This window comes from Pundamilia nyererei, unplaced genomic scaffold (assembly GCF_000239375.1).
Source record: "Pundamilia nyererei isolate P.nyererei 1_Seehausen unplaced genomic scaffold, PunNye1.0 scaffold00157, whole genome shotgun sequence".
Taxonomy (NCBI): Eukaryota; Metazoa; Chordata; class Actinopteri; order Cichliformes; family Cichlidae; genus Pundamilia; species Pundamilia nyererei.
This window is the reverse complement of record NW_005187558.1, coordinates 988,474-1,007,777: the sequence shown is the minus strand read 5'-3', so window position 1 is coordinate 1,007,777 and position 19,304 is coordinate 988,474. Positions and strand designations below refer to the sequence as shown.

General features: G+C 40.7%; 1 protein-coding gene across 1 annotated transcript in view; it reads right to left on the bottom strand.

Moving 5' to 3' along the window:
- The window catches only part of xpo4 (exportin 4), a 54,718-nt gene extending 35,414 nt beyond the window's left edge, over window positions 1-19,304 (bottom strand). The window contains exons 1-6 of the mRNA XM_005745291.1: window positions 18,565-19,304; window positions 14,446-14,551; window positions 11,244-11,385; window positions 10,950-11,088; window positions 8,130-8,246; window positions 7,872-8,025 (exon numbers count right to left, since the gene is read on the bottom strand). Coding sequence (XP_005745348.1) covers window positions 7,872-8,025; window positions 8,130-8,246; window positions 10,950-11,088; window positions 11,244-11,385; window positions 14,446-14,551; window positions 18,565-18,654 — 748 coding nt within the window. The 5' untranslated portion in view covers window positions 18,655-19,304. The remainder of the gene's footprint in view (window positions 1-7,871; window positions 8,026-8,129; window positions 8,247-10,949; window positions 11,089-11,243; window positions 11,386-14,445; window positions 14,552-18,564) is intronic.

Here is a 19,304-nt window from a genome sequence, read left to right as displayed (position 1 = left end):
TGTTGTGATTTGGCGCTATATAAATAAAATTGAATTGAATTATAATGACATTACATTTTTTATATATTTGTAATAACTAATGTAATTTATGACCGTTAAGCACTGGCTATTAGTTTGGCATGGCTCGTGCATGCTCTCTGGGTTTACTTATAGATGTGGTACACCCAATATGTCCTTTGTGTAAAAGAAACTACGGACAATTTTTTATTTCCTCACTTAAATACGATTAAAACATTTATGTACTTTTCTAAAGCAGTTACATGACTTAAAAGTTACAGTTTGAATACCCACTTCTCACTAACTGTTCACGCACTTCACGTTCACTGCTTATAAACAGAGGAGCTTGCTGAGCTGACGAGTGAATTTACAACTTCAACAGCTCTTTTAAAAACAAGAGGGGAAAAAAAAAAAAAAAAAAAGATGGTGTGGTTGAGTGTGCGTTTGTGTGCGTGTGTGTAGCGTACGTGCCTCCAGGATGAGTAATATACATGGAGTGACTAGGACATGTGGCTGTGGTTTGGTGGGTTTTTAAAAGACATCACCTGCTACTATATGAACTGTTCCAGCAGGTTCAGGAATAACCAGAGTGACACGTAAGTTTTCCCACTGCAGAGATAAGATGTACTGACAGACGCACACACACACACACAGTAAACCACTGACCACAAGAGTTTAAATCAAATACAAATGAAGAGATTTGAACACCCAGAGCTCTCACATGTAGCTTCCAAAACTGCCATCATACAGACATTCAAACCAACTTTGTAACACCTTCATTAACTCCAGCCAACAAAGAAACACTAATAAATCAGAAACAGCTGGCTGTTCAGCACTCGTGGATGCACACTACCTCAGCCCAGGTATTGTGCATCAAAGCAGCGCTCCCCTCTTCGAAACGTGAGGGAACACAGCTGCAGTTAAAAACCATCCTCTTTCGCTTCGTGAGCTATAATTCAATGCACACTGCTGAGCAAAAAAGCAACCGCACGACTCAAACGGAGCAAATGTGGGCAGATTCCTTTCATGGCGTACTGAGCAGCTGAATTATGTGCACCACAAGTCCAAACAACACAATGTTTCAACGCCAAATCTGGTTTGATGATTTTGTTACCACATGCTACTCAAAGTGAACAAACTATAAATTTAATAATATGAACACTAATGGTACGTTGTCAGCTCCTTTACAGATTTCTAGAATTAAAAAAACAAGCGTTAACAGCCCGAGGGTCTATTTACATTTACCAATATTTCAACAGTAGCCAAGGACAAATCTGACTTCATCATTCTAGATAAGAAGTTCAAGTATCAGAAAAGTTATTACATTTTTTTTTGTGTCATTTCTTGCTGTGCCTCCATGAAAGCCTAAAAAATGTTTTTAAATAACACTGTTGGCAACTAATGCTAAAACTAAACTCTTCTTATATGAAATTGGTGGGATCCTGAATTTTATGAACAATCTTTAAGATGTTTCAGGTTGTAACACAATAGTGAACTCTTGTAGGGGCACGCAAAAAAGGACGATGCCAGTGAGTTTTGTTTTGTCTTCTTTTTTTTTAAATGCAAATAGCTAAACCAGTCAATAACATGGCAGCAATTCATTGCGTAAGTACACAGACATGGTCAAGACAACCGACTGGAGTTCAAAGTGAGCAGCAGAACGGTGAAGAAAGGTATTTTAAGTGACTTTGAATGTGGCACGGTTGTTTGTGCCAGTCGGGTTGGTCTGAGTTTTTCTGAAATTGTTGTTCTGCTGGGATTTTCCCACACAACCATCCGAGTGTTTACAGAGAATTGTATGAAAAGGGAAAAATATTCAGTCAGCAGCAGTTCTCAAGCCGATAGAAAGACTTGAGAACTACAGAAAACCACAGCAGGTGCCACTCCTGTCAGCTAAGAACAGGAAAGTAAGGCTACAGACCACACTGGCTCACCAAAATCAGACAACAGAAGACTGGAAAAACGCTGCCTGCTCTGATGAGTCTCGATTTCTGTTGTAACATTCAAATGGTAGGGTCAGAATCTGGTGTAAACAACATGAAAGCATGGATCTATCCTGCCTTGTATTAATGGGTCAAGGTGCTTGCGGTGGTGTAATTGTGTGGGGGATTTTTCTTGGAGCACTTTGGATCCCTTAGCACCAACTGAGCATTGCTTAAAAACCACAGCACACCAGAGTACTGTTGCTGACCATGACCCTCCCTTTATAACCATAGTGTGCACATCTTCTGATGGCTGCTTCTGATAGAATAATGTGCCATGTCACGAAGCTCAAAGCATCTTAAACTGTTTTCCTAAACATGACAATGGAGCTGATTGTACTCAAACGGCCTCTAAATTCACCAGATCCCAGTGTAATAGAGCAACCTTTAACTGTGGTGGAACAGGAGATAAGGATGTGCAGCCAAGAAATCTGCAGCAAGTGTAAAATGCTATCATGTCAATGTGGACCAGAATCTCTGAGGAATCTATACAGCACCTTATTGAAACTCTGCAATGAAGAATTACAGCACTGCTGAAGGTAAACGGGGTTCTGTGTTAATTTCTTCTTGCTTCCTTTATTCTCTTCTTGCACTGAGATCATGTTCTCAGACTCCAATTTTTAACATAAAACAATCAATGCCAGTATTGAGGATTCACTTTAGTTTGCTGACTGCAGACTAAAGATTGGTTTTCAAATGGCTAACCAATGCCAAGTTTCTGCAACTCTGTGACTAAATTGATTTTGCCCCTTTGCAACATCTATTTCAGCTTCACATTTCCAGCTCCTTCACAACAGTAGCTACTTGCAGACAAAGCACGTTGCAAATCAGCATGACAGTATTTTTGTAACTGTTTTAAATGGCCAACAATCAGTCCATCTCAGCAATCAACGTTTTGCAAGCCTAGACAACCTTGATGCTGGAGGATCCTGGATTAGCAAGCTTCTCCTGTATCCTCTATTCATTATTGTTGATCCAGACTAAGGATGGGCCCGCTGCACAGGAAGACTGGATGAGAGTCTGCCAGTGGCTGTGTGAAGACCGCAGCGCTATGCTAAGGCACGTGGTAGGGTTTAAGTGATATATCCTGTCTTAAGACTCCCCTGCAGCCTTGCCATGTGAAATAACAGTCCAGGAATACTTCCTCAGCGATGCCACCCCCTCCCTTTCTTTACCCCAATATTCCTCTACTGTTTGGCCCCCCCATCGGTTTACACAGCAGTTGTCATTAATTCTCCCTCTACTGGATTAAAGCAGTAACACAGTAATTACGCCACTGTGCTCAACGTCAGCTTGCTTTTTCAAGATCAGGAAGTAATACTGTGTGGACAAGGCTATGAAAGTTGGTTGTATATTAATTTAATTAATTAATTTCATCGATGACGCACAGCAAGAAGTGAAATGATTAGAATTAGAAACAGAATATACTTGAAATCTCTCACAGCCTTGAAAAATGCACTGGCTGACTAAATGTCCATCGGCATATGCTGCATCTGTATTCTCCCTCCCACCTGTGTTTAGACAGTAGTCGCTAAAGATTCGCCATACAGGTCAGGGCCAAGGCAAACATCCAGCATCAGCTTACACGCTCCTAATCCTAACCTTAACCTGAGGGTCAAAATGCCTACAGACTGATCCTTAAAGACGAGAAAATAGCGAGCCACGCAGAGACGACTGTCTCTTCAGTACAAGAATAACTCCTGTTCAGGCAGCTGGGGCAATTATTTCTCAGAGAAGTTAATGCCAGTTTTATTAAGCTTCACAAACGTGTAAACAGTAGGGGTGCAACGATACTCGTATCGATATTGAACCGTTCGATACAGTGCTTTCGGTTCGGTACGCATATGCATCGAACAATACAAAATTTTTAATTTATTTTATCAACTTTTCTTCTGACGATGCTGTCTGTGTTGAGCGCTCAGTGGATCTGCGCTCGACAATGCAGCCTAGGCGGAGTAGTCGAACGTAGATCCACTGAGTACAGGGCAAGCTAGCGAGACAGAAGTTAAGCTCTGGTTGCAACATAGCAAATTGAACCTCCCCCACCCTCATTCAGATCTGGCGTTTGGAACTATTTTGGTTTTCATGTGACGTATGACCCTGAAGGTAAGCGCGTCATGGACTAAAGTAAAACAGTATGTCGGATGTGCCATGCAATGCTCAATTACATGGGTGGGAACTAGTGCGTTAGCGCAGTTAGCTCGTTAACGTGTTGACGCCGTCCAGCCCCATGCATGGAGCGATCGGCGGTAGCTCGTTAACGGAGATTTGCCGCGTTGTGCTGTCAGCGTTAATCTCGTTGAAATTACGTTAACGCCACTAGTGGGAACACAACGAATATGACTGCACATTTACTCCGACATCATCCTCGTGCAAAGACAAGTGGAAGCAGACAAAAACAACAAGCATGCATGCTACAAACTTTACCCGAGTCATTTAGACAGCCGTTAGCACGTGATTCTCCTTATGGGGACCTGATATGTTTAATATGCTGCTGAGAATATAGTTCAGAAGAAGCGGATAGTATAGCTTTTATTTTGGAAAGAGCCATTTCTCTGTAATAAACTCTCTTTTCCAAAGATGAGTGATTTCTCCATCAGATAGATTTATTTTTTTATTACTTTGTTGTTTCAGCAACATTAAATTTAAAAACTGTACTTTTGAGTTAAAATATATATTTATAATTTTAATAAATGACAAATTAAAAAGGCATGAACATTTTTTTTGTATCGAAAAAATATCGAACCGTGACACCAAAGTATCGAACCGAACCGAGAATTTTGTGTATCGTTGCACCCCTAGTAAACAGGCCACGTGACATCGCAATTTAGACACCGTCTCAGTGGCAGAGGCACAGAAAGCCGTGCTTTAACTTGAAACAACTTGACATTCAGGGAGCTGATACGCCGTGAAATCTACACATTCCTCTTGACTGAGGAAAAAAACAGATGGGTAAAAAAATAAAAGTATGAACCGCTACAGAGAAAAGACGAACTTAGACTGATTGCAGAGACAACCAAATCATAAGGAAAAAAATCTACATAAAACAAACACGCAGGGATGGAGGCTTATCCATCTGTTAGCTCAGACAGCCATTTACAGCACCTGACTGCCGCCACAGCCTCAAGGCTCGAATGCGGCCCTGGCAAGAGTCAAGCTCAGTGTGGAGTGACAGTGTCCTACCAATGCCTGGGGAGCGTGTCTCCACCAGATGACACCAGAGCCAAAGGGCCGAGCTTCAGACGGCGGCGAGGACAGATGACATGCATGCCGCTCGGTTCATCTGAGGGAGGGAGGCTTTTTAAAAAGGCTCTTTTGAACTAGGAGAGAAATGCGTGCGCGCTTGTGTGCGTGTGTTCGTGTGAAAGGTAGTTGCTGTCAGCCATGCAATTAATGAGAGGCCCCCTGATAACCACACTGGCATACGTTCGTCGCCACGCAGCAGCACAGGCGTGTTGTGACACTTGCAGACAGGCGACCGCACTTATCCGGGCCTCCCAGTGGTCTTCATCAATCTGTTCCCCTTTTCAACAACAGACACTTGAAGACGTCACATACGCTCACATGGACATCAAGGAAAATACCACTTGAATTAAGAATTTAAATGTTATTTTTATGGCCGAAGACAGTCCACTGAACATTTATGACAACTCAACATCGAGAAACCAGAGAACTACAGCTCTATTTGCATCCAGCTTATACAGCGATTTAAATATAAATGATGCAGTTATCTTTGCTTCTCAGTCATTCAAGCTAACTGAAGCACTACCTGCTCTTATGGTTGCAGTTCAATTTAAAATAACATTACACATTAAAATATCAACTATAAAAGTGATTACATTTGTCATGTGCAATGTACAGGCTCATAGGATTGACTGTACAATTTTCAAGATTCACCTCTTCTGAATAAACAAAAGATTAAAATTCTATTAAAGTCAGGGTGTGCGAAGATGAAAAATTCCTCAATACTACTACATGCAATGTTATAATATCATCTGGAAATCTGGTTAAAAAAATAAGACATTTGCATTTATAAATAGAGTCTGGTTAGAAGGCTTGGGTGGTATCAAGCTATAAAATGGTATGCAGGTATATAGATAGAATGCTCCTTGTTCCGATAAGATGACACTGATGTGCCATCGTGAGATGATATATTGTAGTGCACTGCACAAAAACACCACCTAAGCGCAGCTTCTGATGAAGGAACATCCAGCTGAGCTCAGTGAGCTGTGAAACATGGGGCTGCAAGTCGCAAATGAAACGTAAATAGTAAACTTTAAGTATTTTGGGTTTAGTCCTGTTGACAGAAGAGAGCCAGCCAGCACAAACAACAAATATAGACTATTTGTTGATAGAAGAGTAAACACAGCAACACTTCTGGATCTACATTTAGCCCACTGACGTGCTGATGGTCTGCTCCCGTGACAAGAGTCATCGGGGCCTGCAATAAGCTGTGGAAGAAGTTATGAGCTTCCCAAACTAAAGAAGAAAATGATCAGTGTAGCTAACAATATGAGTGCTAGCATAAGCAGCCTTATTGTTAACATGCCTGTACTGAATGTGGTCATGCTACGCTGTGGTCCAGCAATTGTCAGTTTATCCTGCTATTACACGTAACAGATGCAGAAGCCTGGTATGTGCACTGCAAGCAATCTAGACTTCTAATTACACAATGGAATTTATATTTAATCATCAGTTATTTTCCATTAGTTGTAAGCTCCCAGTCACATTATCTCAACCTAATAGGTCCCTCACACGTACAGCAACTGCTCTGGAGGCTTCGTATAGACACCCGACACTAAATTCAAATTCAACTGTTGTCTAAAAATTGACTGTGCTCGCACAAACAGAAGACTTAAAAGTGTATCTTTGAGAGCGCACACGTATTGCTTCGAGCGAGCTGGGCATACCAAGGGGAGCCTCGACAAGCTGAGCCGGGGGTGGTGGTGTATTGGAATGATACGGGGGATGGACATACAGACACCTCTTTGAAAATGATACACTGCCCTGGCTGGCAGCAAGCGCCACTCCAGATCCCCTCAGACAGGCAGAGAGGATGCCAAGCAGTTGGGATTTAGACTGTAATGAGCATGGCTGCGCACACACTAAGACACACACACATGCACACACACACTCTAAGTGGCTAAGTCGACTCAACAATGCAGCCAACTGCCAAGATAACACGGATGTGTGCAAAAGAGATGAACAACAAAGCAAAACTGATAGACCGATATGAATTCCTGGCCAATGCATACCAGCATAGTCACATACTAATACCAATTAGGGTGGCCATAGTGAGGCTCTATTTACACTAAAAACACATAAAAGTACACACAAATAAAAACCTACACTTATGAGGACATTCCCCTCAGTCTCCTCCTGAAACCCATAACCTTCAGAAAAAGGATGCTTACAAACAAAGTCGACTAAAAATATTTGGGTAAATAAAATAAAAGAGGGAAGGTCTGCAAAAAACAAAGCAGACAACCACGTAAACGCACACTTTTTATATATATATATAACATCGTAATACTGTTTAACTTTCGCAGTTATTGCCAAACCTCTTGCACTCAAGTTGTGTCTAACAATGTTTTCAGATTTCAGCTCATAAACTGACATAAAATGTTAAATATTATCATAACCAGCTGAAGTGATGATCAACACAACAAATATGACTTCCTAGACCTTATTACTCCATCCTATCAAACATGTAACGAGGTTACCAAAGACAAAACAAAGAGTGTAGTTTGATTGAGCTCAATAGTGTAGCTGGATGGGCCTGTTTTTGTCCCCCTGACCTTCATGTGTCAAGACTTAAAAATTTAATTTTTTTTAATTGTGGACTTTCCAGCCTCGCATCAAACCTCTTGGTCTCTTAGAAAGAAAGGATATAATTGGGAGGCAGGAAGTTCCAGCTGAGGACGTGATTGGCCAAAGCCAAGTAGCGCTGGAAGACAGAAGACATCTGGGCATTGAGGTTTTCTCGGCGGCTGAACTCCTGCAGCACCTCCATGGTCATCATGAAGATCTGGCGGAGGCCGTCCTCCTAGAAGAAGTGGATGGAAGAACAGATGGATGCATGAGTTAAAGAGCAATAAAGTGAATACGTCAGGAGAGCGTAGAGGACAGGTGGGACAGCGGGGGACAAACCTGGAACAGTCGCTTGCAGTTACCGTGGAACTCCATGCTGAGGCCGATGCTGCTGGTCTTACTGGAGCTGGAGAACTCACTGAGCAGAGCGGTCAGGATGGAGCAGGCCAGCGTTTGCTGCAGAAGAGAATGATTGTATGATTGTGCAGGTCAATGGTTACATAAAAAGTTACACTAACATCCATCTTTTTCGAAGATTATTTGTCACGAGCCGGAAAGAAGGAAACCTTCTTGAGGCCTCACGTGAAAAGACCGTCTGCTAACTGCAAACACAGATGATTAAAGGGCGCATGTTACAGTTATCCCCATCTGCACTTTCTTTATTCTTGGAGTCTAGTAGAGTAACTTTACATGATTTACAGTTTCCTTATTCTTAATGCAGCTCACCGCTCCAAATAAAGCACCTGTCTTCTGATTGGCTGCACAAAAGATTTCAGAAGTGGTTGGAGAAGCTTTGCCGACAGCCAAAACGCAGCATCCTATCTGAAGCCTGAGGTTTGGTTTACAGGAATTACATGTATACACACTGATCTCATTGTTTAAAACTGAGGACATGTTTATTATGAGCAACTGCAACTTTAACAGTGAAAAACATCCATAAGTGTACATGTTTTAGAGCGTGCTATTGATGAATGTCCCGCGATACACAAATCGGAGAAGAAGCGAAACAAAAACAAGTTGTGGTTGGTAACAGGAGCACTAACTGGACAGCAGAGAAAACAAGAAATTAGAAAACACTTTGTGTTGCCTTTTGTATGAGCTTGTCTATGGACCAGCAAGAAGATATCCAGTCATCACTGGATATAAAAAGGACAAATCAACCCATTATATCCTTAAATTTCTTGTTCATCCAAAAGATAAACAATGATTAAAAAAAAAGAAAAAGAAAAAAGAATCTGAACAAGAGTTGCTTGATTAATATGTCTCAACAACTAATTATTGATTTTGAAATTCAATATTTAAAACACTGTACAAATTTCAATTTAAAAAAATTAGGACGCTGTAAAAATGTAAATAAAAACAGCAATGATTTGCAATTCTCATAAGCTCACCTTTTATTCACAATAGAGCACAGAAAATTATTAAACAGAGAAAATCTATCATTAAGAAAAATATTAGCTCATTTCGAATTTGATGGTAACAAAAGCTCTCAAAAAAGTTGGAATCGGGCAGCAAACGTGGTACCAAAGAGAAACAGCTGGGGGATTATTTGGCAGCTAATTAGGTAAACTGGCAACAGGTCAATAACATGATTAGGTATAAAAAGAGAATCTTAAGGAGGCAGAGTGTCTCAGAGGTAAAGGTTTACCAGTCTGCAAAAAACTCCCACTACAAACAGTGGAATAGTTTATGAAAGAAAGTCCTTGAGGTAAACTTGTGAAGATAATATTAAAAGATTCCAAAAATCTGGAGAAATCTCTGCGTGCAAAGGACAAGGCCAAATATCGACACTCGATGCCTGTGATCTTTGGAGCATATGCTCCCATTGAGATGGGGCCTTTTTCAGGGAAGGCCTTGAATATTTCCTAAACCACATACTGCATCTATAACAAGAGCATGGCTTCACAGTGGAAGAGTTCAGCCGCTGAAGTGGCCCGTGCAGACCTTTTACCAATTATAAAAACAATTTGGCACATTTGACAAGAATGGGACAGCATTCTTCTCCCAGAGGTCCAGCAGTGGGTCAGTTCCCAGATGTTTACACAATGTTGCTGCTACACAATGTTGTTGCTACACAGTGAGAAACATGGTCCTGTCTCATCCTTATTCTGTGCTCCCTTGTGAATAAAATATTGGTTTATTAGATTCCGTTTTTATTGACATTTTACAGTGTTCAACTTCAACGTCTGACGAAGACGTCATAACCAAAAAAGGGCTTTAGGGCCAGATTCAAAAGACTGGGGGAACATGGTGTCATTAGAAGGTGACCATTTGGGGGATTTCAGTGCAAACAACAACAAATAAGTTTGTGCATGATCAATAAAATTCAGTCTGATTTGTAGGGGGCGGAAAAAAACAGCACTTTTAGCCCTTTACACAACACAGTTGCCTTCTCGTATGAGAAACAAATGAAGTAGTGCCACCTACTGGATTAGGATTTCTTTTCAGAGCAGCATGCTGAAGTCATATGATTCTATTTTCTATATATGGGAGACAATTATTTTGCATTTAATGAGCAAATGTGGTAAGGCGCACAAGTACTCTGGCATTAATTTTATACCCTGGTATGGTTTTTTTTTCCTTTTTTCTCTCATAATAATCGAAGCACAGGTCCTCGATGTCCTTTCTTTTAACCGCAAGAACATGCCTGAAGCTGCTTTCTCAACATAGCCTTTGTGCCATTTCTTTCTCTCTTTTTTTTTTTTCCAACTGCGCTGTAATCTGAGCCAGATCTGAACCAGGGAGCCGGTGAGGCTCACCAAGCCCCAAATATAACAGATACGAATCAAAGCTTTAATCCAGTTTTAATAACAAGAAGTTACTCAATACCATTAATTGTGCACATCATTTGCAAAGTCTGGATAACTTCTTCCATCTTTTTGGGCAATTACTCAGTTATTCTGACAGTGTATAAATGTGACGTCTTGGAGCCATAATGTCTCAACTGTTGTTTCTTTTCAATTTATCTGTGCAAATGTATGATGAATGAAACCTAAAAATCCTCATATTTAAAAATAAACGAACAAAGACAAAAACCTTTTTCCCCTCTCTTGCTTAACCTGATGATGATGATTGATTTTGTGTACATTGTAACTAACAACACGTACTCTTTAGGCCACTGAGAGCTACTCATGTATTATTCAGCTGCGTCTCTCTCACCACTGCAGGGTTCCCGCTGCTGATGAGCTGTCCGACCTCGAGTAAGATGCTTTTGCAGTTGATGCTTTTGTCCAGCGAGCCTCTCTTCACGATGACCGCCACAGCTAGCAGGATCTGCTCACGCACATACTTCTGCAGACTAGAAGGAACAGGAAGGCATTCTGATTTATTTTTCCCGCATCCAAAACATTAAGTTCTACTGGCATTTTTGTAGTGAGGTCTGTAAAAGCTCTACATATTTAATAATATAGTAAACCACAAAGGTTTTGTAATGCATTTATTATTGTTTCTTACTTGGGTCTCTGCAAAACGTAGGTGAGAAGGAATGCCCGGAGTGACTCAATGCTGGTCTTTTCCAGCAGGATCCACTCCCGCACGACAGCCTCCATGATGGCTGTGGCTGCCTGGAAAAGCACATAGTCCACCTTACTGGTCTCTGGAGAGGGAAAAAATAACGGGACAAAAGAGAAATATTAGAAGTGAAAAAGATAGTGGGGGGAAAAAAAAGGTTGAAAATAATGGGTTAAACACTGAAAACACTTTCAGTGTTTAATTCTGAAACAAAAAAACGGCTGTATGGACATGCCAGTCTAGCAGGCTCTCACTACAAAACACGGTGGTGTGCTTCATTCATAATGTGTTTCGGTATCGTCTTGCTGAAATAAGTAGTCTTTCCTTAAAGAGATGTCAGATGGCACCAACAATCACGTCATGATCAAAGTTACAAATTCTCTTCCCCATTTTGATGCCAGGTGTTAACTTCAGCATGTCATCTTGACCATGTCTAAATACACTAAGGCTACGTGCACACTGCAGGTCTTAATGCTCAATTCCGATTTTTTTGTCTGCTTGTTCACACAACAAATAAAATGCGACAGCAAACGCGCTCTAGTGTGAACGCTCAAAGCGGCCCGCATGCACAAAAGAAGACGTCACACACAACGCGCTCTGTTTAGATCCAGACCAGACAGTATTGTTGGCCGTTAGTATAAAGACTTGTTTCGGACTTTACGTTTCCCAATTTTGCTTTAAGTTATAAAGTTCATGTCATGTCGCATTAAATCCGTCTTTTACGTCACTGACACAAGACAGACGCCAATTATCAGCTCAGGAGAAGCGCCCGAGAAGACATCGTGAACGCTTCCTGGCCATCCAGTGTAGATGTCAGTGAAACTGTTGGGAAGACAACGTTGGAGAAACATTAACATTTTATTTGTACTGTATAATCTGCAGATTCTGACAGAAATCTGCAGCTATCCTTTGAAGCACCGCTCCTCTAAAACAGCCATAAGGATAATTATTAGGTCATATGTAAATTAGGGCTGCCACAAACGATTATTTTGATAGTCGACTAGTCACCGATTATTTTTGCGATTAGTCGACTAATCAGATCATCATCCATTGGACTTACAGCGTACAGCTTATTGCACCAGCAGCATCTGGTCTTATATAACTATCATTAGCTTACAGCTTGAAGTGTTTGTGCTAACTAAAAATAAAGACAAGATGGTAGTTTATTAATTTTTAATGAAATTTGCAGATTGTTTCGGTGAAGTTTAATAAACTCCTTGCTTTCTAAAATATAACAGGACACCGGAGTAAATTCTCCAGCGTCTCACACTTCTGATAATCAGCTGTCTGCTTGACAGTTTTAGCTGTGCAAAAACTATAACTTTCATCTCAGCCAAACCGATTTACTCAGGAACAAATAAAATACTAAAGAAAGCCAAACAATAACATTTTTAAGTTATCTAAGTGACTTATATATATGTTTAACCTGACTAGCGAAAGACGGCGGTGGGTTTGAAAACGATTTGCCGGGAGTCCGGTGTTCTCACGGCTCTAGTTAGCCTTGCCCCCGCCTAGCTAACGAGCTAGTGGGTAACAGACGTCTCCGAAAACGTCGGAACGCTTTTGAAAATATGCGGTGTCCTGATAAACTGAGCAGATATTTGAGGTTTACACAGCTACATTCTCGCCTGAAAATATGTTAAACGTTTATTTTGTGACCCACAAAGAATAATAAGAGTAAAGTTAAAACTAACTAGCTGCCACCATTGTTGACAGCTGCGCTATGAATTCTGGGACACAGCTTCTTCTTCTTCGGGGTTTAACGGCAGCTGGCATCCTTGTACATGCAGTGCTGCCATCTTCTGTTTTAGTCCGTTATTACACTCTTAAATCCTACTACTCATTCCTGCGTCCTTTGTGATCTTACAAAGCTTCAAACGATGCGTCGACTATTAAATTAGCCGTCGACGAGTTTAATAGTCGACATAATCGTGACTAGTCGACTAATCGTGGCAGCACTAATGTAAATAACAAAATAACTTTATAACTTAAAGCAAAACTGAGAAACATAAAGTCCGAAACAAGTCTTTATATTAAGGCCATCAGTCAAACAATACTGTCTGGTCTGGGTCTGAACAGAGCGCGTTGTGTGTGACGTCTTCTTTTGCGCATGCAGCCGCTTTGAGCGTTCACACTAGAGCGCGTTTGCCGTCACATTTTATTTGTAGTGTGAACAAGCAGCCAAAAAAAATCGGATTTGATAAAAAAAAATCAGAATTGAGCATTAAGACCTGCAGTGTGAACGTAGCCTAAGTTGCTTCCATGTGACTGACTGTGACCAAGATGCAAGTTTCTCCTCTTTAGCCTCAAATATTTTCAGAAAGTTTCAAATTTCAGTTTTTAATTTATCTTTAGCCCAGTCTCCTTGTACTGAGCTCAGGAGGATGTTAATAGATAAAGGTCCACCAATATTATGAAAAATGTAACTTGCGTTACTGATGCATCGGTGAACAGTGCTGTCCGACATCATCCTGAGCCCACACAGTCATCTTTAACCACAAAATCAGGTTTGCTTTCAACGCAATGCCATCCCAGCGTCTATTCAGGACGAGATTTTTTTTAACGTGTACATTTTAATTGCTGAACTATGCAGCTGCTCACACAATGGGGAACTTTCTCCATTCATATTTGTGAGAGACACTTTCTATAGGCAATTATGTAACCATTTAACCCTACCTGGTAGTCAGTTACACGTGGGGTTTTCTTTTAACATGAGACAACACAGACACTTTTTTCAACCTGTTATTGCCACGAAATTTACAGTGGACTCTGTACCATTAGCAATCAAGCATGAGGTTCAAATCAGTAAAACTGTACAGTTAACACAATGTCCACCTATCTCTGTCGATGGGGTTTGTAACAAAAAGCCAATGAATACTCATATTTTGTTTTCAAAGCTGCACAGCTCACATGTTTTCATACAGTACATAAGTCACGGATCAAACAATAATAATATTCTGTACACATGAGACTCCACATACAGACCACATCACTAAAATGTCTAGATCATACCCACAAACACCACAGGTGAAGGTTTATGACAGGAAAAAAAACATGAAGGGGAGAAGACACTGAGTAGCCTTTATAAGATAAACTCATATTTATAAAACAATATGCAAGTTAAAATATTAAATACAATGCTTACCCAAGATGTGCTTGCAAATGGCAAAGGGGGACTTGGACTTCCTGAAGGAGAGGAATACATGTTCAGCATGCTGTCTCTGCTCTGTGCTGACCATAGACGGCGGTGCCTGTAAAACACAAAACAAAGTCAGTTTTCTGCAAGTGAGGTCGAACCACTTACACACAGCTTCTAAACAGGACATCAACTCTTCTCCACTGAATGACTTTGAATTAAATACCACTTTCAAAGCTTTAACAGAAGATGGCAATTTTCGAATGGCTTAACTTGTTAGCACAGTGCTGATAAAAAGTATATTTACTTCTACATCAGCTTTCAAACCAGGTTTGCAAATTTGCAACACTAGTTCTAATAAAGCTGGTCTGTATGGGAGGTTTCTAAAACCTTTTTTAAACTGAGGATTAAAGGGTTAAGAGCTCTGCGATACAAATGAGAGACGCCCCATGTAGTTATTTAAAAGCAATCAATAAAATCTTATTATGTAATGAATGGGGAGCCAGTGTAATTTGTCTGGGATTGTTTTACGAGTTCCCCGTGAGTTGCCTGGTTGCTGTTTAGTACCTGCTGTAAACAGGCGACAGCTGCATCACTTAGAAAACAACAGAATAGGGTGTAGTAGTAGTGTGAGGACACTGAGGGGTGGAGAAGTTGTTCAGCTATGTTACTGTGCAGTGTTGGTCAGACCTTATTTCAGGCAATATTTCAGAGACAGACTTGCATAAGTAAGTGTTAAGTACAGTTCTGTTGCCCAGGAAAATAAAAGGCAAACAAATTGTTTTAAACTACTAAGATATGCAATAGAAATAAACATTTTGAAGGGAATATGGTAGAATGATTATCTGTATTCTACCTGATGTTATTGTTTGTATTTGTGAAGTGTTGTTTTATCCAATTTTAATTTTACTTTCATATTAAAATCAATAAATCCTAGTCTGTATGAACTTACATGGCTAATAGCAAACATTTGAGATATTTGACAGGACACTACACAAATGGATTGAGTCGTGTTTTTTTGTTTCTCTCTTTGTTATTAAATGTAATCAATCAGTCAATCCATTCCACCATCTAACAGCTTCTGTGCTATTAGAACTGAAAGATGAGCCCTGACTGGCAGCCACTCGCTCAGCTCAATGGCAATGCCCCGAGGACAGAAAGCATCACTAAGATTGGAGACAGTACACAGTACAGTATGTACAGTGTACAGAGGAAATGTCTCGTTATAAAAATCAATACTATCGTAAAACTTGGCAGCAAATACTGTTTTTGTACCTTACAGAAGCACACAAAATAACGACAGAAAGCTTCATAAGAATGAAAAATCTAACTTACTCCAAATACACAGAAATAAAAGTGAGATAGCGCAACACAGAAATTTCTATTGAGCACGCTCGCCATGATACAGCTCAGCAGGAAAGTCACATTCCAGACCTAATTGCAGTAAAAGCAGCTCTGCGGCGAAAGGCAGCAGAGGAAAGAAAGGCCTTTTTATCTGAGAGCGCAGACACGCGTACACATACACAGACTTCATTTTTTAAGCCGCATAAACTACCATGGTCAGATGGCAGACAATGCACTAAAAAAATAATACAATCTATCATCTCCCTTGATAGTAAAACATAAATGTAAAACAGATAAAGCTGCCACAATGACACGCAGTAAATAAAACGCAGAGCAATAAGAATCAAGATCATACTATGTTAGAAATGTACTGTTTATATTCTCAGCAGCATATGTAGCAGAGTAGTATCACAGACAACCACTGTTGTGGGGTCAAGCTGTGTCTTCATGTTAAGCATATCTCAACTGCTATAGGGTGAAAGGCACGGTACACCCTAAACAGGTCGCCAGTCTACCGCAGAGAGACAGGCGATCATTCACGCTCACATTTCCACCTACAGACAATTTAGAATCACCAGTTATGCTATCATGCACGCATGAATGTCTTTGACCTGTGGGATGAAGCCGGAATACCCAGTGTCCACACAGAAAACCCCGGCCAACTGGGGGATTCAAACCAACTCGGAAGTTGCTAACAAATTTGTGAAATTACATACACTTCATTAGCAGGGACAACATCCACAATTAGTCTAACAACACATCTTTAAAAGAGAAGAGAAATAAGCTTTGATTTTAGGCCTGAATCAATGAGAGGCACAAAAATGACAAGAAACATTATGTCGGCATTTAGTCATAGAACCGGAAAGGTATGAGGTGTGGTCGCACTCCTGACATTTAGACAAAAAAACAAAAACAAAACCCAGTATCAGCTGGGCTCTGCTTTCTAGGATACGAGTGTTAGACTTGCCATTCATTTTAAAAAATTGTTTTTTTTTTTTTAAAGGGCAAAACCTTCATATTCAGCTTTTGTAACTAAAAACAAAACAAAATTATTTTCTAGGATCTTAATAGAATTTTATTCTTTGGGTCAAAACATTTTACTTTTGAGTTTCACTGCGTAGTAATGTTACCATCACCTCACAAGGTGTAGTATTGTATTTAAATGAAAAACCAAAGATACTGCTGCATCATTGCACACATTTAGAAAAGCCATCCATTGGACCTACATGGATCACTCGGTGGGCTGGTTCCCCTGGCTGCATGTATGACACTCCTATTCTAGAGTGCACTCGTCCCAAAAAAATTAACCTGATAAGCATAATGTTAACATACTGTCACACACTGGGTTAATATAGACAGTCACTCTATTAGGGAAAACTGAATATCTAATCAGCCAACAACTTGGCAGCAACTCACTGCACTTAGGCCATGGTCAACAGGACCTGCTAAAGTTGAAACAATGCATCAGACGGGAAAAAAGGTGATTTAAATTACTTTGAATGTTATATGGTTGTTGGCGCCAGACAGGCCGGTCTGAGTATTTCAGAAACTGCTGATTTACTGCCATTTTCCCCACACAGCCATCTTTAGGTTTCACAGAGAATGATCCGGAAAAGACAAAACATCCAGTGAGCCCCAGTTCTCTGGATGAAAATGCCTTGTTGTTGTCAGAGGTCAGAGTAGGGAAGTCGAGCAGAGTCACAATAACTCATAATGAGGTCTCTGAATGCACATCACACCAAACCCTGAAGGAGATGGACTACAGCAGCAGCAGCAGCAGCAGCAGAATTGGAAAACAAAAGTCTGCTGTGACATTCGGATGGTACGGTCAGAATTTGAAAGCATGGATCTGTCGTTCCTTGTATCAACATTTACCAAAGGAAATTATTCCAGCACCTTGCTGAAGGTTTCCATGAATAATTAAAAGTTCTTAAGGCATAACGAGAGTCCAACTCGGTACTAGCAACGTGTACTTAGCCAAGTGACTCGTGTGTGTGTGTGTGTGTGTGTGTACATGAATCCATAAAACAAGAGGAGCTTGATAAGCAGACATCACGAAGACACCTGCTGCTGACTGAAATATGAACATTTAGGACTTGTGCGTTTGCTAGAACACATTGTTCTCCTAACTGTGCATGACATCAGAAAGGGTGATTTTAGTTTTAAACCCTAACAAGATGGCAGAAAGTACGAGCAGACTGCGGCTAGCACTCAGACTCATGACATGCACATGGTTAGCCACTTGCTCTTAGCTGAAGTATTCAGCCTAATTTGTAGCAACGGGAGCTGTTACGAGAGGAGGGCAGAGGGTCAAACACTTGATGCGAGCGAGTGTTGGAGGAAGCACGGGATAAGCTAGCAACAGTGATATTGAGTACACCGCACCGAGATGCTCAGAGTACAAAAAAAACTTGATGTAACGGCTGAAAGGGCACCGACACGAACCGCTGAAGTTTGTGGAAAACTGAGCCACATTGGAAAGCGTCCAAACACGGAGAAATATTTTAAGGTGATGGTGCCGTGTGATAGGAACGACAGGGAACAGCGGGAGAAATGTTTGGAGAAAGAGCGGATTATTTTTTTCTCTCTGCGGGATGGAGACAACCCAGGCGCTGCGCCACGCATCGCTCACATTCTCCGGTAAAAACTGAACACATTAAACAACAACGACCGGGACCAAAATGACCCCCGCCGGAGCCCCCAACCGCCTAACTCCACCCAAGACTGAGTTAAGATACGTTCACCGTCCTTCTCAGGGCCGCAGACCGGCAGTGAATGTCTCACCATTAAAACTTTGGCAGCGCTTTCCAGCTGTGTGATCACTTCTGGTGCACCGACCGCCGCCATCATCGTCCCTCTCCAATGACGCGCCATGCGCTCTGCATTGTGGGATTACTGCGCTGGTTACCCGTCGCGTGCACACGGCGGGTTGTGTAACCACAACAAGTTTGTGGTTGCCACTGTGACGGCTCGTGCAGCCAGCAACATATTCAGTTATTATCATCATCATCATTATTATTGGTGTTGTTGTTGTTGTTGTTGGGAATGGATTAGAAGTAGATACATCCACAATCGACCTGAAAATGAATGTTATTCTTGGATTAGTTTTTTTTTTAATTTAAATCAACATTTGTTTAAACGTACACACGTATACTTATAAGTTACTAATAAGTTTTTTGTTCTTTACTATTGCAATAACGGTTACATTTCTGTCATATTTCTTGAGATCAAATTCGCCCATATGTGGCCATGAAGCTAAATACTCCTGTTCTTTGTAACAACAAACTGTAATCAGTATGGAACTTCTGTGTCATGTTCCTTTTATAAAGTAATTCACGAGAATCCAAGCTGGTTAATTTAATTTATACATATATTTTACACACAAGGACAGTGAAAGAATTTACAAATTCTCAGTTCATACATAAATGTAAAAAAAGAGAGAGCTGTCCAAATTACATCATCTATAATACTGTGTAGACATGTTTTAACATTAGCACAGGGGAACTCGGGGGAGGGGAAAAGGG